We start from the raw sequence: 27246 nt of genomic DNA, 5'->3' as shown, positions 1-27246 counted from the left end.
TTATTTTAATTCATAATACTAGTTGGAATAGGATTTGGAATTTAAGGTGTATAAAAATACACATAAGGCTTTAGGGTTAAAGGTTTTACACGTTAGAAAAATAAAACAGACAGAGAGAGAGGAAGAAGAAGGGCTGACAAGGAGGAGGTCGGATCTGAAAAGGAGGACGTCGGAATTGGAAGAGATAATTAAAGCTTAAAGCGTCGGTTTCGTTTCGAAACCTTCAGGCAAGTTTTCTCTAACTTTCCTCTTAGAACTCATAAGGATTTCACCTTGAGTATCAAGGCTTTAATTAAATTTATTTGTTTAAAAATTATGGTTAGATCGGAATAATTAAAAAGTATAAACTATTATATTTGATTTTTAGATTATTGGATTTTAATTGATATATATATAGGTGTTATGTATATTTTAAAATCAATCTATAGGTGGATTTGTGACCCAAGAGAGTTAATTATGGTTTCTTTATTTTCTAGAATTGTTCTGTAATTTTCTGGAATTTTTCTGATATTTTTAGGAATTTATTAGGATTTATTTTCCTATTATTTGTTAGGAAAATAATTATATATATATATATATACTAGGTAACTGGCGCATGTGGAGCGGCGGCACAATAAAGAATTGATCCAGTGCGGCGCGGTGTAGGATAATAGGGTGTATACGCCAATTAGGGCCATTTGATTAATTAAACTTATGTGAATTGATATGGTGCATCGCGGCGCATAAAACTTTGGTGCGCATGTGTATCTGGACCATAGAAGTGGTCTGGTCAACTATGGGATTATTTGGTGTATTGCAGACCATGAGAAGATGGTGCACTCGCTGATCTGGACCTTAGATCTATTATAGTTAATAGAAAATAATCTAGTGTGAGCGTGTTCATTTGCGCACTCATTTATGACCATTGGATGCGGCATAAAGGAAGTGATGGATTCAGTGTAGTGAGCTCACGGTAGCTGAAAGAGCTTAGCCAATACCAGCACACAAGGAGGCTTGAATCCAGCGCGTGCAAGTGCATAGTAAGCACGTGGGCGCGCGTGGGAAACTATGTTGGCCTAATTCGACACTAGAAATTAAAACGGTCATAACTTAGTCATTTTAAATCAAAATTGGGTCATTCTTGAGCTCAAATTCAAGGATTTTTCGTCTTCTTTCCAATGGTACCAATTTCATTATCAGATTCCCATCCTACTAGGAGATATTTATGTTTTAGTGAGAAAGTGTCGGAAAACTATTTAAACCAATATGGAGTATTTAAAGGAAACTATTTCTGACATATTTAGTTGCACTAATTTGTGTAAATATAATAAATTAATAATTTGTTATGGAAGGAAGTGTGCATATATATATATATATATATATATATATAATTATTTATATATGGGTATATATAGTTTAATTTGTCTATGAGTTGTATGGAAGGATGAATATATATATATATATATGTATGTATGTATGTATATTGATTTTAAATAATCAAGGATTATTAAAGAAGGTGTTAAACACATATATACATTAAATAACATATGTGTAGGTATGTACATATATAAATCATTTAAGATGATTAATATTATCATTCTTATTTGGCATATCTTAATAGGCTGGTTGTTAAATTAATGATATGCGTATAATATGCATGTGATGGCTATGTATGATTTAGCGTATTGTTAATTTTAAAGTTAATTCATGGTTAAAGTGTGGGCATGGATGAATTGTCAAATGATTAAATATATTACCTAAATATTTGTATGAATAGAATACATATATGGAAAGCATGGATGAATTGCTAATTAAATGTATGAATAAATATACCTGTGGAGGCATGGTTGAATTGCCAATGTATAAATATACATACACGGAGGCATGGTTGAATTGCCAATGTATAAATAAATATACTTATGGAGGCATGGTTGAATTGCCAATATATAAATAAAAATATTTACAATGGCATGGTTGATTTGCCAAAGCATAATTACGTTGTTATGTGTTAGATGATTAAAATATCATCTATGGTTGTTGTATGTATGGATTGGATTAGGGTTAGATATTCTTAAATGAGAATAGTTTAGTACTTACTGGTTAGTGTATTATTTTACATTAATAAAATAATATTGGGGAAGACGTGGATGATTTGTCAAAACTTGGATTTTGGATATGTGATTTAAACAATTTAAATCATTATCGGGTTGGGATTAAATAGAGTATTTCTTTTATTATAATTTGTTGTTTAAATGATTAGACAACTGACTAGGATGGGATTAAGGTCAAAGGAGTTTTTATAAAATGAAATGGTAGATTGGTCTAGGTATGAATATTATTTTAATAATTATTTAATAGGTATGGAAATTTAATAAACCTATTAATGGATGTGATTAGTATAGTATATATAATTATATATAGACATGTATATCGTACTTTATTAAAGTTAAAACTTTATTAGGTTTGGTTTTAATCAGAGATGATCTACTTATTGGTTTTCAGAGGCCTGGTAGAGTGAACTTGCTCGTAGGGTTTAACCCACGATTTATTTTTCAGGTTATTAGAGGTTCCAGTCTCGAGGTTGAGGATCCGCAACTGGGAGACTGTCATTCGTCTATTCATCTTGTGTACTTTTAAATAGTATTGGATTATTGGATAATGTTTTAAGGGGTCCTTGAGTTATGGGATTTCCGAATTGTAATTGTTGGAGAATCATTAAGTAATATTTATTTATTAGTTTTCTTCAGCGGTTTATTTATTCTTTATTATTCATCTTTGTATTCTGTGCTTGTTAAATACTTAAATTGTTTTGATATCCCTTGATTTTGTGCGCGGACTTGATCAATCCGTGTTCCAAAATTAGGGGGTATTACAGTAACAAATCATGTAGTAGTAATTATGGATTGTTGTGCAGCCAACTCTACTGCAAGCTGCCTGGATGAACCATGGAGAGAAGGTTCTTAGTAATTTAAGTTGTGTTGCTCTTCGTTCTTTTTCTTCTACTACTATTTTAAACTTTTAGAATCATTGTGCCAAATGTTAGTTCTGTTTGTTTTCTTCTTCAAGTTTGTTTTGTTAACCATGATCATGCTGTTCCTTGTTGACAAATGTGCCATGACATCTGCTTATATCCGTGGCACCTTTCTTTGAAAATAGACATACTTGGCCAGCACTCGTCTGGCATATCAACAAATGTGCCATGACATCGGCTTACGCGGCACCTTTCTTTGAAAATAGACACACCTGGCCAGCACTCGTCTAAATAAGGACCAAGCGATCTTGAGCTACTTGGCTTGCAGCTAGATTTACTATTCGAGGAAGGGGTCGCTACCCTTCACTCTCCTGTGGAGGTACCCCTCTCCAGTTGGATGGGTCCCTCTTTCCCCTCTACCGCTTCTTTAGGTCCCCTCCCTCAGGAGGGACCTCAGATCTCTCTTACCCTTCCTATCCTCGGGCCTCCCCCTACTCTGGATCCAAGGGGGAAAGGTATCGAGAGGTCAGAGTTCTCGTGCCTCGAACCTCCACTCTGAACTTGGAGGGGCCTCGAGGACCAAGACTAGAACCGGGTCTCGCGGGGCCGAGAATGCGGTACCTTGAAGAGACCCTGTTCCCCATCTTTGAGCCTGGGAGTCTGATGAAATGTGGACAGGTGGCTAGGATCCAAAGAATCGTCCTCCCCCAAGGACCAGCACGAGGGGGAGAGGGTTGTGATATCAAAGTTCGAGCTCTGGGTGGGACTGAGGAATGCATTAATTGTGAAAGACCATTGATATGACCTGCATTAATTAAGAGACGTCATTCCCCTCTGGACCGGTGGGCAAAGCGTCTGGGCCCACCTGACAGTGTCTCCCCAGTCAGGGTGAAGGACCTTTGACCCTGCGGGCAAAAGGAGGCTCACCCCTGTGACCAATGGGCATTGCCCAACTAAAAGCATTATAAATAAGGAGAGTTAATTAGTCTTAAAGGCAAAGTTAAGAAATCTTAATCACCCCACACTACAGAGCTCGAACTTACAGAAGTATCATCATACACCACCTTCCCTCTCTTACTTTCTGATTCTAGAGAATCCTTCGTGTCGCTTGGGCCCCCACTTGAATACTGATATCAGCACTCTTGGCTTATGTGTTACATAATCCTCCTTCAATAAAGAACTATCATCAGCATTCCTCTACGATCATGTGTGATGATTGGGATGATAAGTCACAGTCACGTGTTTGTTGAGGAAAGGTCAATAATATCATCACCTTATGAATATTACTAATTAGAGAGTGGGCATACAATTACTTCATGGTGATTTGAACATCTCTATACATTAAGCTGTGTACACGTGACTTTTTCAAATCTAAGCAAAGATTACCCATATATATATATGAGCACTAAACCAATTGCAACTCCCACAAAGCAACAACCTTCAAAAACCCTTCTTTTTTCCATACTCTTCTTCTCTATTTTTGAGTAGTCCTGTAAGTTTTTCATTCATATGGCAAATTTGAGGTCCTTGAATCAGGAAGCCATTTATATATACACACACACACACATATAGGGGTGGTTTTATCTTCAAAGCCACATGTTGGTGGGGAAAGATGTGGACTGTGTACTTGGGAAGTCAAAAGGTGTGTCATATATTTTTTTGATATTTCTTTCTACAACTACTGTTATTGCGCACCTGCTTCTTGGTCTTCTTCTTCGATCTGTTCATCATGTTGGTCTCCTTGTCCTGTTTTGCCTTGCAATGTGAAAGAAGAGCAAACTTCATTGTTACAAACTAATTAACCCAATTTAATTGTGAAGAAGAAAATAGGGAAAATAGTATTATACCTTTGCAGGATCAAACACACAACGTTCACATTCTGGCGGAAGATAGACAGATGATCAAACACCATGAATATTAAAATTCTGTTTATTGGTGGTTCGAGTGCAAACAACCAATAAAACAGAATTTCAATATTCATCGTCTCCCAACAATTTAAAGTAGTACACCATCGGGTGGAACTCAAACTTGGAAAGGATCCTTTCAAAGTCATGTATATATATATATATATATATGATGCCTTGGCTGGGAGGTAAATGAGAACTTGGCAACCCCTCCAACATGATCGACTCACCTAAAAAAAAACACGTCTCGCATTACTCACCTAACACCACCCCATGCATGCAGATTGAGGTTCAAATCAACACTCGTGGTGGCTGAATGTATAAGTTAGCTCTCTATCTTCATTCGATTAATCTGTGTAATGGACTTTTAAGACATGAAGAATCACTCTCAGGTCCAGTCATGCCCAACGACTGTTAAATTTGCATTGCAACATGCAAAAGAATGTTGCATTTTTCTATGGTAAAATCTAACAAAAGTTTAATTTTCATAAAACAAAACATTTATATATATACGTAACATGTCAATTTGGAAATTAATAAATTAATAGTAAAGAAGCCCGAGATATTTTTATACGTTTTGAAATACCGTTTACAAAGGGTGTTTTTTTTTATTTTTTTTATTTTTCTTTCTGAATTTTAGAAATATAAGGAGATGGAGGAGTACTCCTAGAAATATAAGCAATTTATTTGTATATTATCATTAAATTTATATTTAGATAAAAAGCTAAATTTATATTATTAAAAATGAAATATTAACTTCAAGAACATATATAAATTGCTCTTTCACTAAAAGATTAATTAAAAAAATGCCTATTTTATTTTAATTGGCAACTTGTTTTATTATTTGGTAAATTATATTATTAAACAATTACCTATTTTATTTTAATTGGTAATTTGTGTTTAGTTGTTTTTAACAATTCTGATTATAAATGAGTTCAAAAACCATGACCCCCTTGTACTTTTAATAATAATATTGATTGATTATTATTATTATTATTTTTTGACTTGACAAAGAGAATTAGTAGGAGGAAGAGAATTCAAACTTAGGATCAGGACACTTATGGCATGTCCTTTTACCACTTGGACAACATTTGATAGATTATTTTATTAAATAAGGTAATAAATTATTGCAATGAATAGTATGAAATCTCGGCAGTATGAGAAAAAATTGTGTTTTTGCTCTCTTTTTCCTCTCTTTTTTGGGAAAGCTACGACTGATCTCGCCTCTCTTTTTATTTCTGACTTTCTTAGGATTCTTTACCCTAAAGAACTGGACTTTGGACTTTAATAAAACCCACTTGAGGTTTCCTCCGTATAAAAAGAAATAAACCCAAGATTCCCATCAATATCAATTGTTAGCCATCTTTTGATACCAAAACCCAAGACAGAAGCATTGAAATGAAGCCTATCACTGGATTGAAACCCACCCATATCATCTAACAGACCAATTCTGCTACTGTTATAGTTTGTTCTTCCATTTCGGTACACATCATAATCAGGATTAGGCCAATATTGGCATGATATCTCAGGCCCATCATGGATCAACCTCAATACATTATCATTATCATAAAGTAAACTAAAGTAACCAGAAGCAAAACTTCCATTTTTCATTGCAGATATCAACTTCTTGCTCTTTGTAAAGCTCTGAGAAGGCAAAAGAGTATCAGTTGGAAAATCAAAGTTTTGCCAGAGAATTTTACCATGTGGATCCTTTAAAACAAGGTTACCTGTATTATGAAGCTCTGCTCTAGCAACATCAGTGGAGGTGGTATTAGTCTCCCATACAATTGAGCCATCAATATCGGTCAAGACCATGGCTCCATTTTGCCCTAGAGATATCTGAGAACCCTGGCTGTTGACAGGCTTGTCTCGATTCGCCATCCAAACAACTGTTCTGTCTCTGGCATTTGTGAACCAAATTGCAAACCAGTAAGCATTGCTACTTCCCACTCTGTAGAAACCACAACTGAATGAATTGTCTGGGGAGGTGATAAGGTCTGAGGCATCCTCAACTGAGAGAGAAGAGCCTCTCCTCAAATAATTCTGAACCTTTGAAGTTGCAGAAGAGATGAGAATCAAGAAAAGAATGATAAGATAAGGAGATGAAAGATTTTGGCTTCTCATTATGATTCAAGAGTTTGCTTCAGAAGTTGGTTGTTGAGAAGAATATGTTATTTGAGCATTATTGTCTAATGGATTATGTAAAAGAAGAACGAAAACATTTTGCTGACAAGAAAAATAAAAAAATAAAAAAATAAAAATAAAAATAAAAATAAAAAATAAAAATTGGATGAAACTGCCCCATAGGTTCCATATGGTCAACATAGCAGGCTTTCTTTTGTCCGATTAGCTTTGTTGTTTCTTTGAACAGAGTATATATTTGCAAAAAAAATATCCATTACAATGCTTTTTTATTAAAATAATTATTCTCAGACTTGAATACTCCAATAGTTTAAATCCACTATGATGTCCATGTTCAAGAAATTATATAATGAGTAGAAATTCTGATAATAAATTAGTCTTATTTGTGAACTTTAATCTTTTTATGGAGGTCATTTAAAATAAATTGTGCGAAACCAACTAAGATAAACCATTAAAGACTTCCATCATCAACATTACGTTTAAATTGTGCGAAACCAACTAAGATAAACCATTAAAGACTTCCATCATCAACATTACGTTTTGGAGGTCCTACATTCCCACGTGAAGAAACATTAAAGAATTTTAAAGGGATTATTACATATAAATGGGGTTAGGGCACCATATTTACTAATAGGCTGAGTCAAAGTCCCATAATTTTTCTAAAATGCGTTTGACCCAAAAGCTGAGGTGGCACGTGAAAAAATACTGTTTCATATTTCTGTTGCCTAAAATACCCTTCTTCCTATTTTATGTGTTGCCTAAAATGCCCTTTTCTACACTTATCTAATTTCAAGCCCTAATGCCTTTTTCACATTCCATTCGTGCCGCCCTCTCTCTCCCCCCTTCTCTGTAAACAGTGATCAACAAACCCCTAACCATTTTCGTGCCTTTCGTGTGACGAAGAAGACGATGTACAGCGAACAGCGAACAGCGACCGGCGATCGGCGATCAGTGAGCAGCGACCAGAGGGGAACAACGGCCAGCGACCAGTTGTTCAGTTCTACCAGGACGAAGGTACCTTTTCATTCTTGAATGCTTTCTGTTCATCTTGTTCCTTTTGTTGCTTAACAAAATCATGAAAAATGTGTCATCCTTAGCAGGATTTTTGCTGATTTGGTAACTAACTATTTTTTATTTTTTATTTTTTAATTTCTGTGAAAAGAGAAGAATTTTTTTTACTAGAAGGTGTTTAAAGTTCACACCCAATTTTTCTTGCCTTCTTTTAGTTTCTACCCGATTCATCACCAACTATTTGGCACTGAATAGCCATTTTCTCTCTGGTTGTTCAGTTCAGTTCTACCAGGACGAAGGTACCTTTTCATTCTTGAATTCTTTCTGTTCATCTTGTTCCTTTTGTTGCTTAACAAAATCATGGAGTTGTCATCCTTAGCAGGAGTTTGGTTTTGATTTTTATTTTGAGATTGTGAATTTGATTTTGAATTTAATTTAGAGCAACGACATTTGAAGAGTTGCAATTATCAACCTGGGCAGCTTGTGCAACCCCTACAAATTAATTAAAATAGAAAATAGCCCTTTCCATAACAAAGACAGGATCCCACTTAGTCCCATTATCATTATTGTTATTATTCTTTAAGGTTTTTTTTCCCCCCCTTTTCGGAAGGTATTATTCTTTAAGTTCACACACATGGAGATTTGATTATTATGTACATTAGATTCTGTTATTAGTTGTTTGGGGAGAGGAAATTATGGAGATTTTATTTTTGTGTGTATCTATCTAATAGTATGATTGTATGAATTTTAGAAAAAGCATTACAAGGGTTCCAATTACTTAAAAACTACTTCAAAAAGAAGTACTACAATATAATGAGAATAGAAAAGTAATAAATAAGAAAATTGAACTCCCAGGCTTCCGTTCAATTTTATTTTCAACTTTTTAAATTTATAATTAAAAATCATGTATTAGTATAAGATCAAACCACATCAGCCGTTAGTGGAGAGTAACTACTCAAGGATGAGTAGGTAATTTATAGTTAGACTAGAGTATCATGGGACACGGTAAATTTGTTTTGCTTTGGTTGAATCAGTTTCGAGCTTGGGTAATTGGACCCAATACCAACCAATTAGCCCAACAATGTCAAACTGAGCTATTGTATTAAGTTGGTGTTACAAACTTTGGGCCAATTTCTAATGCTTTGCGTGAGGCTTGAATAAAGATTTGTCATCAAACTGAGCTTGAGTTAGGAGCAAATCTCATCCTGACCTATTCAGGCTGTTCTTGAATAATGGTTGTCACAAATTAGTAATAACATGTGAATCGACGAATTATAAGCAAAATTGAAATAAGATATGTTTTTTTGTAGCTATTTTTATTTCTATAGCAAAATTATTAATTTATTCATTAATTATGCCAAGAATTTTGCTTACTCATATATACAAATACCACTATATATTTCGAAATAGGTCTGATTTTGTTACTTTGAAGAGAGCTCATTACTGCGTTCTAGAACTTGTTTTAGTTTGGTCTAGTTTCAGAAGTTTTTATTTCATGAAAATTGAATTTTTGAGAAAAGACTAAAAGCTTGACAAAATATATATAAATTGAAAGCTTGACAAATATGATAAATATGACCTTTTTTTTTTCTTTGAGTACATCCCCACAATCCATTGTAAATAACATTTAAAATTAATAAAGATAAAATTTAAATACTTGCAGTAGACGAGAAGAAAGGAGAGAGAAGAATTTAAAATTAATAGCGAAAAAATTTAAAAACTTGCAATAAAAGAGAAGAAAGGAGAGAAGTATAATTGACAACTAGTCGAAAAGAGTGGAATCGGAAAAAAAATTTCAATAAAATCTCTTTCCAACTCACTCATTCCGACTAACTGTAATGTCTGTAAATTAAAAAGGCAAAAGAAAAAGAGAAAAGAAAATAAAAATTGGTGGGGCCCACAATTGTTTTAAGTGGTCATAAGACCACGTTTTTTTTTTCATTTTTTCTTGTTCTCTGCTTTCTTCTCTCCCGTAGCCTCTCTGTTCCTCTTTATTTTTTTTTTCTTTTACAACTTCAAATCTTGATTGCTCTCTCAATCCTTGGTAGATTTGAGAGCCGTTTGAGGCAAAACGACAAGCACGACGAGCTCTACGTGCTAGTACCAAAAATTTCAGCTTTTGGTCCTCTTTGGGAGCTCGAATTTAAGAACCCATTTCTAGGGATTTTGCTCATTTTGAGGTAGTGGCATCTTAATCCACTCCTTTCTTGTTCTATTGTGAATTACACCTCCTTGTTGTGTCAAACATGTTTAATTGGAAGTTAATTGTATCTATGATTGTATGAATGATGTCTAGAGAATTTTCAAGAGCTTGATTATGACTTGTTTCATGTGTAAAGTATGTTTAGATGATGTTTTATCATGCCCACTACGTGTTAACATGCTGAAAATGACTAATGAGAACATATTTATTTAGATTGTGCCAAATTTTCCATTATTATAATATTGAGATTATATGTACATCCATGCACATGTCATTGGGATGCATGAAATGGGAGAATTTGTCTTGAAATGAAAATGGGGGAAATTTTGGGAGAAGAGTTTTGTCAAATAGTTTTGATAAACCCGGTTGCTGCGGGGTTACCAACGAGCTGGAGGTTAATATAGCCTAGAGGGGACTAGGGAGTCGCCCTAGCATGGTTGAGCTATTCGGGCCCCTCGATGACGCTGCGGGGTTACCAAAGGTCGAGGGACGATAGCCAATCCTCCTCTCGTGTTGCGGCGAGGTTACCAAACGGCGGGCTGTATTAACATTTGAAAGTAATGGTTTGGTGAATGAAAATGGGGAGTGGCATTAGCATGCATTGCATTTCATTGCACTGCACGGTTTATAATTGGAATTGACGTGCATATTGTTTTAATTCCCTATATTGCTTGATCCCTATTTCCCAATGGCCTATGCTTTGTTTGGATTCACAAGGACACAAGAATTGTATCTTAAGTGTCACCTACTGAGCTTTATGCTCACCCTACTATTTATATTATTTTTTTCAGGTCTTGGAAATGAACCGGTGGACGACAATCCACCTCAAGCTTGAAAGTTGTTAGAAGGTTGTTTGCTATTTTGTATTTTGACCGTTTTATGTATATTCATAGTTGTGGGGATGTAACTAAGTTAGTATTCATGGCCTTGTAACTTAAGAACGAACTTATCTTTTGTTTAATGTAAATGAAACTAATGGAATTATGGTATATGTTTCTATGCAATTGTATCATGTAGTGTTGTAAGACAGGGACTTTAAATCTTAACCATGTATTTTGGGACTGTAATTATGAGAATTTAGATTAATTGGTGTGTGGATGTTCCACTATGAGAGGAACTATGTTGAGGTATAATGAACGGATGAATGGGATGCTGGATGATATTATGTATTTTGTATATTGGGACAGGTTGTTGAAGGCCCATTTTTAGGGGAGGTTATGCCGAATTTTTTTTAAATTTTGGCATCAGCTAGGGTCGTTACAAATTTGGTATCAGAGCGACGGTTCGAAAACCATTAGGACGACGGGTAGAAGCCTACATAGGATTGCGTGGGATGTTAATTTCATTATGTATTTGACTATTTGCTACTTGTTTATTACTTGAAAAAGTATGCTTAACTGCTTACTTGCTTACGTGCTTATGTGTTTATATGCCTATATTAATGTGTTCATTGCATAGTATTACATGCTAAATGTTTGTATAGTATCTTTTTGCGTTGGGTTATTCACGGTTGGACCTTAGTGTTATCGTTATTGAATTATTTCCTTTGTTTTATAGAACGATGTCACGGCGTGAGGAAATCAGGGAAGTTGGCCCTAGACCGACTAGGGGTGTGTAATGTCTGTGTCAATATATATATATATATGTGCATATGTGTATATATTTGTGTATGCAGTGTAATTTAAAACAAAAAGAAAAAGGGAAAATGAAAAGGAAATTGGGTAGGACCCACATGCACTTAAAATGGTCATGAGACCACTTTTTGTTCTAATTTTTTTTATTTTTCGCGTAAGCTTCTCTCTCATTCCAGAGGCTCTCTGTTTTTTTTTTCTTTTTTTGGTTTCAAGCGTCAAGGCTTGATTGCTCCCTCATCTCTTAGTATTTTTAAGTGCCGTTTGAGGCAAAACGAAGCCCACGACGAGCTCTACGTATCCATACCATCAATTTCAGTTTTTGTACACCCTTTGGATTTCGAAATTCAAGACCTACTTTTAAGGGTTTTGTGCAAATTTGAGGTAAGGGTTCTTAATCCACAAGTTTCTTGCTCTTATGTGAATTACATCTTCTAATTTGATGCTAGACATGTTTACTTATGCTAGTTGTAGTTTAAAGAAATTATAGCATGTGTATGTGGTTATGTGAGAACTTGTTTTAAATGTTTTATGTGAAAATTCTTACTTATGTGATGATTTATATATGTTCGTTGTGTTAGATGCATTATTGTACAAGAGCATGTTATAATCCCTTGAGAAATTCTTGCGAAATTATGTCTTGCTTACTTAAATAGAGTTGAATGTGAAATGATGATTAAATTCATGGTACTGATGCACTCATGCACTTACATTGGGCATGAAACAGGAAGAATGAGTTTGAAATGAAAAATAAAATTTTGGGAAAAATGATTTGATGAAACGGTTTTGAAAAAAAACCCGGTCGCCACGGGGGTACCAAAGGGCCGAAGTGTTAATATAGCCTAGAGGGGATTAGGGAGTCGCCCTAGCGTGGTTGAGCTAGTTGGGCCCCATAATGACGTCGCGGGGGTACCAAGGGTCAGGGACACTAGCCAATCCTCCTCTCGTGTCGCTGCGGGGTCACCAAAGGGCGGGTTATATTAACAGTTTGAAAGTGATGTTTGAGAACAAAAAATGGGGAGTGACATTGGCATGCATTTGCATTTCATGACATCGTGTGGGTTGTACTTGAGTTTAGTTGGAATGTTGTATTATTTCCCGACATTGTATGATCCTCATTTCCTATTGGCCTATTCTTTGAATGGATTCACGGGGACACAAGAAAAGTGTCTTAAGCGTCACCTACTGAGCATATTTGCTCACCCTACTATTTATATTATTTTTTTTCAGGTTTTGGAAATGAACCGGTGGACGACAATCCACTTCAAGCTTGAAAGTTGTTAGAAGGTTGTTTGCTATTTTGTATTTTGACTGTTTTATGTATATTCATAGTTGTGGGGATGTAACTAAGTTAGTATTCATGGCCTTGTAACTTAAGAATGAACTTATCTTTTGTTTGATGTAAATGAAACTAATGGAATTATGGTATATGTTTCCATACAATTGTATCATGTAACGTTGTAAGACAGGGACTTTAAATATTAATCGTGTATTTTGGAACTGTAATTATGATAATTTAGATTAATTGGTGTATGGGTGTTCCACCATGAGAAGAACTATGTTAAGGTATAATGAACGGATGAATGGGATGCTGGATGATTTTATGTGTTTTGTGTATTGGGACAGGTTATTGAAGGCCCATTTTTAAGGGAGGTTATGCCGAAATTTTTTTAAATTTTGGCATTAGCTAGGGTCGTTACAAATTTGGTATCAGAGCGATGGTTCGAATACCATTAGGACGACGGGTAGAGGCTTACCTAGGGTTATCTGGGAAGTCATTTGCATTGTTATTTCCTTATTTGGAAAAGTGTTTTGCTATTTGAAAAAGCATGCTTAACTGCTTACTTGCTTACGTGCTTATGTGCTTATATGCCTATATTAATGTGTTCATTGCATAGTATTACATGCTAAATGTTTGTACAGTATCTTTTTGCGTTGGGTTGTTCACGGTTGGACTTTAGTGTTATCGTTATTGAATTGTTTCCTTTGTTTTATAGAACGATGTCACGGCGTGAGAAAATCAGGGAAGTTGGCCCTAGACCGACTAGGGGTGATGTTGGCGAGAGCTCCAGCTCCAATCCGGATGAGCTAAATGATGAGGACACACTTCTTAGGGACTTGATTCCCCCGAGAGTTGTCCCCACAAGGAGGGATAATATTGAAGCACCCATCGAAGTGGGTGAAGTTTCTGTGGCACTGGAGTTGAATCGTTTGTTGCAAAATATAGTGAGAGCAACGATTGCTGCTCAGTCGCAGTCGGCACCACAACCTACAGTTCAAGTTGAGGAGACGCCAGCTCAGAAGCGTCTCAAGATTATTAAGGGGTTTTCTCAGCTGATGCCGGTTATGTTTGAGGGCGGTGCAGATCCAATGATAGCAAATGACTACATGGAGCAAGTTGAAACTCAATTGATTTCTATGGATGTGACGGAGGATCATTTGAAGATCATCCTAGCTACTTATAAGTTTGCTAAGGATGCCAAATTATGGTGGAAGTCATAAAAGAGATGAGTTGGGACAAGTTTAAGGAATTGTTTTATGAAAAGTACTTTCCGCTTTCCAAAAGATGGGAGTTACAAGACCAGTTTCATAACCTTATCCAAGGGAGCATGTCAGTGGCAGAATATGAAAACAAGTTTACTTCACTTTCTCGCTTTGCTACAGAAATGGTGAAAGATGAAGGTAACAAGACTCAGAAGTTTGTTTCTGGTCTTAATGATCGGATGAGGCCGTTGATCACGGCACAGTTCATTAAGGTTTACTCTGAAGCAGTGGAAAGGGCTTTGATGCTGGAAACTGATAATAAAGAGAAGGATACAAGAAGAGAGCAGTTGAAGCAAAAGAGAGGTGCAGGGCCATCTTCAGAAGGATCTTCTTGGAAAAGGAACAGGGGCAGTCCATCTCAGTTTCAGGGACAGCAATCTGCACGATCTGCTCCTACCACTACGTTGCCAGCTGGGTCTGATAGGAGTGCAGTTGTTTGCTTTCAATGTCAGCAGCCTGGGCATTACAAGTCCAGTTGTCCCATGAGATTGACTTCAGTTTCTTCAGCTCTGAAGGCTTGTTATGGGTATGGCCAGCAGGGCCATTTAATTCGGGACTGTCCGAGTCAAGGAGCAGGCACCACTAGTGGCAGAGGGTCACGGTAGAGGCCGTCACAGTCGGCTACGGTTCAATCAGGTTTCAGACCGCCGCCGCCGCCGCCACCACCACAGCCTGTCTTGTCTTCTCAAGGTTCACGACCAGCTAGGAGGGATACTCCTACTGTGTCGGTACAACAGTCTGGTGTTCAGATTAGTAATTCACAGGCACAGGCACCGCAGGGGCGTGTCTTTGCCCTTGCACCGACTGTTGCATCTCCTGGATCTTCAGTTCTCTGAGGTATATTTCCAGTGTTTGGTTCTTGGGCCCGTGTTTTGTTTGATTCTGGTGCATCTCATTCTTTCATTTCATTATCATTTGCACTTGCATCGGGGTTAGAGGTCAGTTTTATGGATCGGGTGTTGTGTGTTGATACACCAGTTGGAGTTTCAGTGTCTTTGAGCCGAGTCGTGAGGGACTGTTCCATTGTGATAGCCGGGTGGACTTTTGTGTTTGACCTTATCCTCCTGGAGATGACTAGCTTTGATTTCATTCTCGGGATGGATTGGTTAGCTTCCTTTCATGCCATGATTGACTGTTACAGAGGAAGGGTTACAGTTTGTACTCCCGAGGGAGACTGTTTCTTTTTTGTGGGAGATCGGAGTGATTCCCACATTTCATCGTTTTATGGAATTCGTGGGCGGAGTCGTGGTGATTACTTTTTGGCTAGCCTTATAGCCGAAGAGGATGTTGTTGTGGAAGAATATTATCCTACAGTTGTTCGTGATTTTCTGGATGTGTTTCCGGAGGATTTGACAGAGTTGCCTCCACACCGAGAAGTGGAGTTTACTATTTACTTGATGCCCGGTACCGCGCCGATTTCTATGGTACCGTATCGTATGGCACCAGTTGAATTGGAGGAATTAAAAAGACAGCTTGATGATTTGAGGATGAAAGGTTTCATCCGACCGAGTGTGTCACCATGGGGCGCACCGGTCTTGTTTGCTAAGAAGAAATATGGTTCTTTGAGATTGTGCATTGATTATCGGAAGTTGAATCGCGCCACCATCAAAAACAAGTATCATTTGCCAAGGATAGATGATTTATTTGATCAGTTAAGGGGAGCCAGTTGTTTCTCCAAGATTGACTTGAGGTCTGGCTATTATCAGTTGCGGGTTAGGGATGAGGATATCCCGAAGACAGCATTCCGTACACGATATGGACACTATAAGTTCCTTGTTATGCCTTTTGGCTTGACTAATGCTCCAGCGGCATTCATGGACTTAATGAACCGCGTCTTTTACGATTACTTGGACCAGTTTGTGGTAGTTTTCGTGGATGACATTCTTGTGTATTCACGATTTCAGGAGGAGCACGAGATCCATTTAAGTATTGTTTTACAGATTTTGCGGGAGCACCGGTTGTATGCCAAATATGAGAAATGTGAGTTTTGGCTATAAGAGGTGAAATTTTTGGGACATGTTGTTTCAGAAGGCGGAGTGTCAGTTGATCCATCAAAGATTGAAGCTGCTTTGAATTGGGAGTAACCCAAGAATGTGTTTGAGATCCGTAGTTTTCTTGGTCTAGCGGGTTACTACCGGAGATTTGTGAAAGATTTCTCCCGTTTGGCAGCGTCTATGACCCGTTTAACTCGGAAAGGGATTAAGTTTGCATGGAATGAAGCCTGTGAGTCATCTTTCCAGGAATTGAAGACAAGATTGACTACGGCTCCAGTGTTGGTGATACCTGAGCGTGGCTTGGGTTATGTGATCTATTGTGATGCTTCACGTGATGGTTTAGGGTGTGTGTTGATGCAGGATGGTAGAGTAGTGGCTTATGGGTCTCAACAGTTGAAGACTCACGAGTACAACTACCCTACTCATGATTTGGAGTTGGCGGCAGTTGTGTTTGTTTTGAAATGTTGGAGACATTACTTGTATGGTGAGAGATTCGAGGTGTACTCAGATCATAAAAGTCTCAAGTACCTTTTCTCCCAAAAGGACTTGAACAATAGACAGAGAAGATGAGTTGAATTCTTGGAAGATTATAATTTTGACTTGCAGTATCATCCGGGCAAGGCAAATGTGGTAGCAGATGCCTTAAGCCGAAAATCTCGTGGCCTGTCTGGCTATTCGGAAGTGGAAGATGCTTAAGGATTTGGTAGAGATGGGATTGTATTGGTTTGATGACGATGTTGACAGTGAGCCAGCATTCTTATTTAGTCTTGTGGCTCAGCCTACTCTTGTTGTACGAGTGATTGAGTCACAGAGACAGGACCCGGATTTAGATGCCATTCACGCTTTGATCTCCAGTGGTGAGACAGTGAAAGATTAGGTCTTGTATGCAGATAGGGGTCTACGGTTCAGGGGTTTGTTGGTGGTTCATACGGTTTGTCGTGAGGACGTCTTACGGGAGTTTCACACTTCCCGCTTTGCAGTTCATCCAGGTGGTACCAAGATGTATCACAATTTGAGACGTCAGTATTGGTGGAACGGGATGAAGAAAGATGTTGCATAGTTTGTGGCTAGATGCCTTACCTGTCAGCAGATAAAGGCCGAGCATCAGAGACCAGCCGGTTTGTTGCAACCATTACCTGTAGCGCAATGGAAATGGGAGCATATTGCTATGAATTTTGTGACAGGTCTTCCAAGGTCACGAAGGGGCAATGAGTCCTTATGGGTCATCATTGACAGATTGACCAAGACGGCTCACTTTTTGCCTATTAAGGCAACAGATGATGCAGAGAAACTTGGTGTTCTTTATGTGAAGGAGATTGTAAGGTTGCATGGAGTTCCAGTAACCATTGTTTCAGATAGGGATGCTAAGTTCACTTCGAAGTTCTGGGAAGGACTTCAAGCAGCGTTTGGCTCAGCGTTACACCTGAGTACGGCATTCCATCCACAGACTGATGGTCAGTCGGAGTGTACTATCCAGATTTTAGAGGATATGCTTCGGGCATATGTGCTTGACTTTGGTGGTAGTTGGGAGGATCACCTTCCACTTATTGAATTTTCCTACAACAACAGTTATCAGGCGAGCATTCAGATGGCTCCATTTGAGGCGTTGTATGGTAGACCTTGTAGGTCTCTTGTTTGTTGGACTAAGATAGGCGAGACAGCCGCCTTAGGACCCGACATTGTACTCGAGACTACTGAAAAGATTAAGTTGATAAGATAGAGGTTACTTACAGCTCAGAGCCGACAGAAGAGTTATGTGGATAAGCAGAGACGGCCGTTATCCTTTGAGGTGGGAGACCACATCTTTCTTCGGGTTTCTCTACAGAAGGGTTTGATGAGATTTGGGAAAAGTGGCAAGTTGTCGCCACGATTCATTGGACCGTTTGAGATCTTGGACCAAGTAGGAGAGGTTGCCTACAGACTTGTTTTGCCATCACAGATGGACAGAGTCCACAATGTTTTCCATGTATCGATGTTACGAAAGTACGAGCCAGATCCATCTCACATTTTGAGTTGGGTTGATGTAGACATTGATGAGGATGTTTCTTACGAGGAAGTACCAGTTCAGATTCTTGACACCCAACAAAAGGTGTTGAGGAACAAGACGATACCAATGGTGAAAGTCCTTTGGAGACACCACGGAGTCGAGGAAGCTGCTTGGGAGCTCGAACAGGAGGTTCGCTCCAAGTATCCAGAGTTATTTTTTTCCCCAGGTATGGCTTGATTTCGGGGACGAAATCTTTTGAAAGTTGGGGAGAATGTAATGTCTGTGTCAATATATATATATATATATATATATATATATATACATATATATATATATATATATGTGCATATGTGTATATATTTGTGTGTGTGGTGTAATTTAAAACAAAAAGAAAAAGGGAAAAGAAAAAGGAAATTGGGTAGGACACACATGCACTTAAAATGATCATGAGACCACTTTTTGTTCTATTTTTTTTAATTTTTCCCGTAAGCTTCTCTCTCATTCCAGAAGTTCTCTGTTTTTTTTTTTTTTTTTTCTTTTTTTGGTTTCAAGCTTCAAGGCTTGATTGCTCCCTCATCTCTTAGTATTTTTAAGTGCCGTTTGAGGCAAAACGAAGCCCACGACGAGCTCTACGCATCCATACCATCAATTTCAGTTTTTGTACACCCTTTGGATTTCGAAATTCAAGACCTATTTTTAAGGGTTTTGTGCAAATTTGAGGTAGGGGCTCTTAATCCACAAGTTTTTTGCTCCTATGTGAATTACATCTTCTAATTTGATGCTAGACATGTTTACTTATACTAGTTGTAGTTTAAAAAAATTATAGCATGTGTATGTGGTTATGTGAGAACTTGTTTTAAATGTTTTATGTGAAAATTCTTACTTATGTGATGATTTATATATGTTCGTTGTGCTAGATGCATTGTTGTACAAAAGCATGTTATAATCCCTTGAGAAATTCTTGCGAAATTATGTCTTGCTTACTTAAATAGAGTTGAATGTGAAATGATGATTAAATTCATGGTATTGATGCACTCATGCACTTACATTGGGCATGAAACGGGAAGAATGAGTTTGAAATGAAAAATGAGATTTTGGGAAAAATGATTTGATGAAACGGTTTTGAAAAAAAAAACCCGGTCGCCGCGGGGGTACCAAAGGGCCGGAGTGTTAATATAGCCTAGAGGGGACTAGGGAGTCGCCCTAGCGTGGTTGAGCTAGCTGGGCCCCATAATGACGCCGCAGGGGTACCAAGGGTCAGGGACACTAGCCAATCCTCCTCTCGTGGTGCTACGGGGTCACCAAAGGGCGGGTTATATTAGCAGTTTGAAAGTGATGTTTGAGAACAGAAAATGGGGAGTGACATTGGCATGCATTTGCATTTCATGACATCGTGTGGGTTGTACTTGAGTTTAGTTGGAATGTTATATTATTTCCCGACATTGTATGATCCTCATTTCCTATTGGCCTATTCTTTGTATGGATTCACGGGGACACAAGAAAAGTGTCTTAAGCGTCACTTACTGAGCATATTTGCTCACCCTACTATTTATATTATTTTTTTCAGGTTTTGGAAATGAACCGGTGGACGACAATCCACCTCAAGCTTGAAAGTTGTTAGAAGGTTGTTTGCTATTTTGTATTTTGACCGTTTTATGTATATTTAAAGTTGTGGGGATGTAACTAAGTTAGTATTCATGGCCTTGTAACTTAAGAACGAACTTATCTTTTGTTTGATGTAAATGAAACTAATGAAATTATGGTATATGTTTCCATGCAATTGTATCATGTAACGTTGTAAGACAGGGACTTTAAATATTAATCTTGTATTTTGGGATTGTAATTATGATAATTTAGATTAATTGGTGTGTGGATGTTCCACCATGAGAGGAACTATGTTAAGGTATAATGAATGGATGAGATGCTGGATGATTTTATGTGTTTTGTGTATTGGGACAGGTTGTTGAAGGCCCATTTTTAGGGGAGGTTATGCCGATTTTTTTTTAAATTTGGGCACAGGGTGATGTTGGCGAGAGCTCCAACTCCAATTCGGAGGAGCTAAATGATGAGGACACACTTCTTAGGGACTTGATTCCCCCGAGAGTTGTCCCCATAAGGAGGGATAATGTTGAAGCACCCGTAGAAGTGGGTGAAAGTTCTGTAGCACTGGAGTTAAATCGTTTGTTGTAAAGTGCCGTGAGAGCAACGATTGTTGCTCAGTCGCAATCGGCACCACAACTTACAGTTCAAGTTAAGGAAACGCCAGCCCAGAAGCGTCTCAAGATTATTAAGGGGTTTTCTCAGCTGATGCCAGTTATGTTTGAGGGCGATGCGGATCCAATGATAGCAGATGACTACATGGAGCAAGTTAAAACTCAATTGACTTCTATGGATGTTACGGAGGATCATTTGAAGATCATCCTAGCTACTTATAAATTTGTTAAGGATGCCAAACTGTGGTGAAAGTCAGTCACCAACCAGTATAAGGTGGAGAAGATGAGTTGGGACAGGTTTAAAGAACTGTTCTATGAGAAGTATTTTCCGCTTTCCAAAAGATGGGAGTTACAAGACCAGTTTCATAACCTTATTCAAGGGAGCATGTTAGTGGCAGAATATGAGAACAAGTTTACTTCACTCTCCCGTTTTGCTCCAGAAATGGTGAGAGATGAAGTTAACAAGATTCGAAAGTTTGTTTCTGGTCTTAATGATCGGATGAGGCCTTTGATCACGGCACAGTTCATCAAGGTATATTCTGAAGCAGTGGAAAGAGCTTTAATGTTAGAAGCGGATAACAGAGATAAGGATGCGAGAGGAGAACAGTGGAAGCAGAAGAGGGGTGCAGCGCCATTCTCAGAAGGATCTTCTTGGAAGAAGAACAAGGGTGGTTCATTTCAGTTTCAGGGGCAACAATCTACACGATCTGTTCCTACCACTCCTATGCCAGTTGGATCTGACAAGGGTGGAGTTGTTTGTTATCAATGTCAGCAGCCTGGGCAGTACCAATCCAGTTGTCCCATGAGATTGACTTCAGTTTCTTCAGCTCCGAAGGCTTGTTATGGGTGTGGCCAGCAGGGCCATTTGATTCGGGACTTTCCGAGTCAGGGAGCAGGCACCACTAGTGGCAGAGGGTCACGACAGAGGCCGTCACAGTCGGCTACGGTTCAATCAGGTTTCAGACCACCGTCGCCACCACCACATCCTGCCTTGTCTTCTCAGGGTTCACGACCAGTTAGGAGGGATACTCCTACTTTGTCGGCACAACAGTCTGGTGTTCAGATTAGTAATTCACAGGCACAAGCACCACAGGGGCGTGTCTTTGCCCTTGCACCAGCTGATGCATCTCCTGGATCTTCAGTTCTCCGAGGTATATTTCCAGTGTTTGGTTCTTGGGCCCGTGTTTTGTTTGATTCTGGTGCATTTCATTCTTTCATTTCATCATCATTTGCACTTGCATCGGGGTTAGAGGTCAGTTTTATGGATCAGGCGTTGTGTGTTGATACACCAGTTGGAGTTTCAGTGTCTTTGAGCCGAGTCGTGTGGGACTGTTCCATTGTAATAGCCGGGCGGACTTTTGTGTTTGACCTTATCCTCCTGGAGATGACTAGCTTTGATGTCATTCTCGGGATGGATTGGTTAGCTTCCTTTCATGCCACGATCGACTGTTACAGAAGAAGGGTTACAATTTGTACTCCTGAGGGAGATTGTTTTTTTTTTTTGTGGGAGATCGGAGTGATTCCCACATTTCATCGTTTTATGGAATTCGTGGACGGAGTCGTGGTGATTACTTTTTGGCTAGACTTATAGCCGAAGAGGATGATGTTGTGGAAGAATATTATCCTGCAGTTGTTCGTGATTTTCTGGATGTGTTTCCGGAGGATTTGACAGTGTTACCTCCACACCGAGAAGTGGAGTTTACTGTTGACTTGATGCCCGGTACCGCGCCGATTTCTATGGCACTGTATCGTATGGCACCAGTTGAATTGGAGGAATTAAAAAGACAACTTGATGATTTGAGGATGAAGGGTTTCAGCCGATCGAGTGTGTCACCATAGGGCGTACCGATCTTGTTTGCTAAAAAGAAAGATGGTTCTTTGAGGTTGTGCATCGATTATCGGAAATTGAATCATGCCACCATCAAGAACAAGTATCCTTTGCCAAGGATAGACGATTTGTTTGATCAATTGAAAGGAGCCAGTTGTTTCTCGAAGATTGATTTAAGATCTGGCTACTATCAGTTGAGGGTTAGGGATGAAGATATCCCAAAGACAGCGTTTCGTACATGATATGGACACTATGAGTTCCTTGTTATGCCATTTGGCTTGACTAATGCGCCAGCGGCATTCATGGACTTAATAAACCGCGTCTTTCACGATTACTTGGACCAGTTTGTGGTAGTCTTCGTGGATGACATTCTTGTGTATTCACGGACTCGGGAAGAGCACGAGGTCTATTTGAGTATTGTTTTGCAAATTTTGCGGGAGCACCGATTGTATGCCAAATATGAGAAGTGTAAGTTTTGGCTACAAGAGGTGAAGTTCCTGGGGCACGTTGTTTCAGAAGGCGGAGTGTCCGTTGATCCATCGAAGATTGAAGCAGTTTTGACTTGGGAGCAACCCAAGAATGTGTTTGAGATCCGCAGTTTTCTTGGTCTAGCGGGTTACTACCGGAGATTTGTGAAAAATTTCTCCCGTTTAGCAGTGTCTATGACCCGTTTGACCCGGAAAGGGATCAAGTTTACGTGGAATAAAGCTTGTGAGTCATCTTTTCAGGAGTTGAAGACAAGATTGACTACGGCTCCAATGTTAGTGATACCTGAGCGTGGCTTGGGTTATGTGATCTATTGTAATACTTCACGTGATGGTTTAGGGTGTGTGTTGATGCAAGATGGTAGAGTAGTGGCTTATGGGTCTCGACAGTTGAAGACTCACGAGTACAACTACCTTACTCATGATTTGGAGTTGGCGGCAGTTGTGTTTGCTTTGAAGTGTTGGAGACACTACTTGTATGGTGAAAGATTTGAGGTGTACTCGGATCATAAAAGTCTCAAGTACCTTTTCTCCCAAAAGGACTTGAACAATAGACAGAGAAGATGGGTTGAATTCTTGGAAGATTATAATTTTGACTTGCAGTATCATCCGGGCAAGGCAAATGTGGTAGCAGATGCCTTAAGCCAAAAATCTCGTGGAACTTTGGCCTGTTTGGCTATTCGGAAGTGGAAGATGCATAAGGATTTGGCAGAGATGGGATTGTATTATTTTGATGACGATGTTGACAGCGAGCCGGCATTCTTGTTTAGTCTTGTGGCTCAGCCTACTCTTGTTGTATGAGTGATTGAGTTACAGAGACAGGACCCAGATTTAGATGTTATTCACGCTTTGATATCCAGTGGTGAGATAGTTGCATGCAGATGGGGGTCTACGGTTCAGGGGTTTGTTGGTGGTTCATACGGTTTGTCATAAAGACGTCTTACGGGAGTTTCACACTTCCCACTTTACAGTTCATCCAGGTGGTACCAAGATGTATCATAATTTGAGACGTCAGTATTGGTGGAACGGGATGAAGAAAGATGTTGCACAGTTTGTGGCTAGATGCCTCACCTGTCAGCAGGTGAAGGCCGAGCATCAAAAACCAGCCGATTTATTGCAACCATTACCTGTAGCGCAATGGAAATGGGAGCATATTGCTATGGATTTTGTGACAGGTCTTCCAAGGTCACGAAGGGGCAATGAGTCCGTATGGGTCATCATTGACAGATTGATCAAGACGGCTCACTTTATGCCTATTAAAGCAACAGATGATGCAGAGAAGCTTGGTGTTCTTTATGTGAAAGAGATTGTAAGGTTACATGGAGTTCCAGTCACCATTGTTTTAGATAGGGATGCCAAGTTCACTTCGAAGTTCTGGGAAGGACTTCAAGCAGCGTTTGGCTTAGCGTTGCATCTGAGTACGGCATTCCATCCACAGACTGACAGTCAGTCGGAGCGTACTATCCAGATTTTGGAGGATATGCTTCGGGCATGTGTGCTTGACTTGGGTGGTAGTTGGGAGGATCACCTTCCACTTATTGAATTTGCCTACAACAACAGTTATCAGGCGAGCATTCAGATGGCTCCATGTTGAGGCGTTGTATGGTAGACCTTGTAGGTCTCTTGTTTATTGGATTGAGGTAAGCGAGACAGCCACCTTAGGACCTGACAGTGTACTCGAGACTACTGAGAAGATTAAGTTGATAAGACAGAGGTTACTTACAGCTCAGAGCCGAAAGAAGAGTTATACGGATAAGCGGAGACGGTCGTTATCCTTTGAGGTGGGAGACCATGTTTTTTTACGGGTTTCTCCACGGAAAGGATTGATGAGATTCGGGAAAAGTGGCAAGTTGTCGCCACGATTCATCAGACCGTTTGAGATTTTAGACCGTGTAGGAGAGGTTGTGTAATTCCCTTAATTTTAAAAGGATAGTCTTGGTATTTATTTATTTGTTTTAATTGTATTTTTTAATTATTTAATTAATTATTTGACTAATTGCTTATGTGTTTAATTGAATTAGGTATTACTTGATTATTTGATTATGTGTCTATATATTATTTGTATTTGTCTATGTATTAATTGTTTAATTAGATTATGTGCTTAAATGGTGTTTTGATTAATTGTAAATTAAATGTTTTCTTTTCTTTTATTATTTTATTTTATTTTTCTTTTATGGTTATGGTTAGTAGTAATGGGCCAACCAATTGGGTCATATGGACTACTTGGATAGGAGGTTGGATGTGTATGGATTATTACCCATGGATAGTGTATGTATATATATAGATATATATTATATACATATATAAAATGGAAAGTAATTTATTAATTACTGTTATGATAACTTGGATAGTAATATTTAATCTGATGTATATGTTTTATATTTAAATAATAAAAATATACATAGATTTGATACGTGTTATGTTTTAAGTTACTTTATAATATTATGGTAACTTAAGTATTATTGGATAATCCATTAATAAATAATGAAAATATGTATAATTTATTTATTTAATAAACATATACATAAATTAGATACGTAACATATTTTACTTACCTTTTTAATATATATAAAAGGGAAAGTAATTTATTAATTACTTTTATGGTAACTTAGGCAGTAATATTTAATCTAATGTATATGTTTTATATTTAAATAATAAAAATATACATAGATTTGATACGTGTTATGTTTTTGGTTACCTTATAATATTATGGTAACTTAAGTATTAATAGATAATAACTAATAAATAATGGGATGTATATAATTTATTTATTTAATAAGGATATACATAAATTATATTCGTATCATGTTTTAGGTTACCTTATAATATTATGGTAACTTAAATATTATTAGATAATCTGTTAATAAATAATGGGATATATATAATTTATTTATTTAATAAGGATATATATAAATTATATACGTAACATATTTTACGTTACCTTTTTAATATTTTAATTTTAATTTTTCTTTATTAAGTTGATTTGGAATGAAATTAGGATTAGGGTTAATTTTCTTTAGCCTATATATACATAAGTATAAGTCTGTAGGAGGATTCAAAAATATAGTACATGATTTTATATTAGAGAGAAAGTTAGAGAGAGAAGGAGGAAGAGGAAAAAAGGAGGAGAAAACTTTTTAGAGAAGAGGATCTAGGAAGAAGAAGTTGAACTTTCGATCCGAAAGTTTAAGGCAAGTTCTTCTTCTATCTCTTTCCTTTTGATTCGTGTTTCTGTACATGCCTAGGAAATTCCAGAATTTATTAAACATATAAAATTAAATAATTATGCATGTTTAATTGGATTAGAACATAGGTTTTATGAATTTTGTTCAAATCTGTTCTTGTGTTATGAATTGATAAATGCATGATTTTGATTTGATTTCCGGTGTGAATTTTTACATGTTTAAATTATGTATTTTTCATATCTGTGGAATGATGGAACGTAGAAACATGCCTAGGATTCCTGAACATTAAATAGAAACTAGGTTTGGGTTTAAATAAATTTAAATAGACTCAATCATAATGATGCTTACTATTTGAATGTTTTAAACAAACGAATGAATTTAATCTTTTAATATGTTTTAGCAATTGAGATTAAATGTGTAGGATGAATTGGATACGGAGAATGCTTATTTGACGGTATAATAAAATATCATCATGTATATAAGATTCAGTTTATGTAGGACATATGATATAAGAAGCTTAAATAAATAATAAGTCATTTCTATTTTGTGATAACTTGATATCATATTATCATAGTTATTTCTGGATTGTTTGATGTATTTCTTTAATCGTTACATCAATTGTTGGATTGTGTGGTTTAATGCACCGGTATGGGACGGTGGCATTTTAGGGACAGATTAACTTATCAGTTAAGTCCTACCTATTTTATATAAGGGAATGGATTAACTAAAATGTTAAGTCCTACTTATATTCAAGTCAGGTCAGCTGAACAAGTTGAATGACTTATGGAGGATTAATTTATACTGAATAGGATGGTTACTAGATTATATATATATATAAGTATAGTGCCATGATATGAGTTTGAGTCTCAGGATCAGTGGTTAGGGTGCGTATATCGCCAGGGATGTGTAGCTAAATATAGTGTAGTTGTGTACCCTGGTAGGTCTAAGTACTCATGCCCACTATATGTGCGTTTTGCATGTTGCCTACTATTCAGGTTGAGACAACCCTATAGTCTAGTGAGGTTCCTTTAGTGTGTATATATATATATACGGACTACTAGTTACTGTTGGATTGACTAGGATGTATACGTGTATCGGATCTCTGTTTGGACTGTAGTAGAGTAGAACTTGTTTGTGGGCCTGACCCACCATTATTTTTCAGGTGTTCG

The 27246-nt window shown here is 37.7% G+C and overlaps 1 protein-coding gene across 1 annotated transcript; it reads right to left on the bottom strand.

The window, feature by feature from the left end:
- Positions 1 to 3377: 3377 nt before the first annotated feature.
- LOC132314679 (putative receptor protein kinase ZmPK1) lies at positions 3378 to 6978 on the bottom strand. The gene is made up of 5 exons (XM_059813511.1): positions 6153 to 6978; positions 4646 to 4705; positions 3816 to 3903; positions 3572 to 3716; positions 3378 to 3446 (listed from the first exon to the last, which is right to left on the bottom strand). Exons 1-5 carry the CDS (start codon positions 6976 to 6978, stop codon positions 3378 to 3380), a joined length of 1188 nt encoding a protein of 395 aa, XP_059669494.1.
- Between the last annotated feature and the right edge of the window lie 20268 nt (positions 6979 to 27246).

Source organism: Cornus florida, unplaced genomic scaffold, assembly GCF_030987335.1.
Source record: "Cornus florida cultivar Cherokee Brave unplaced genomic scaffold, ASM3098733v1 CherokeeBrave_3.0.0_Hap2_Chr06, whole genome shotgun sequence".
NCBI lineage: Eukaryota > Viridiplantae > Streptophyta > Magnoliopsida > Cornales > Cornaceae > Cornus > Cornus florida.
This window is presented reverse-complemented; position numbering and strand designations above follow the sequence as displayed.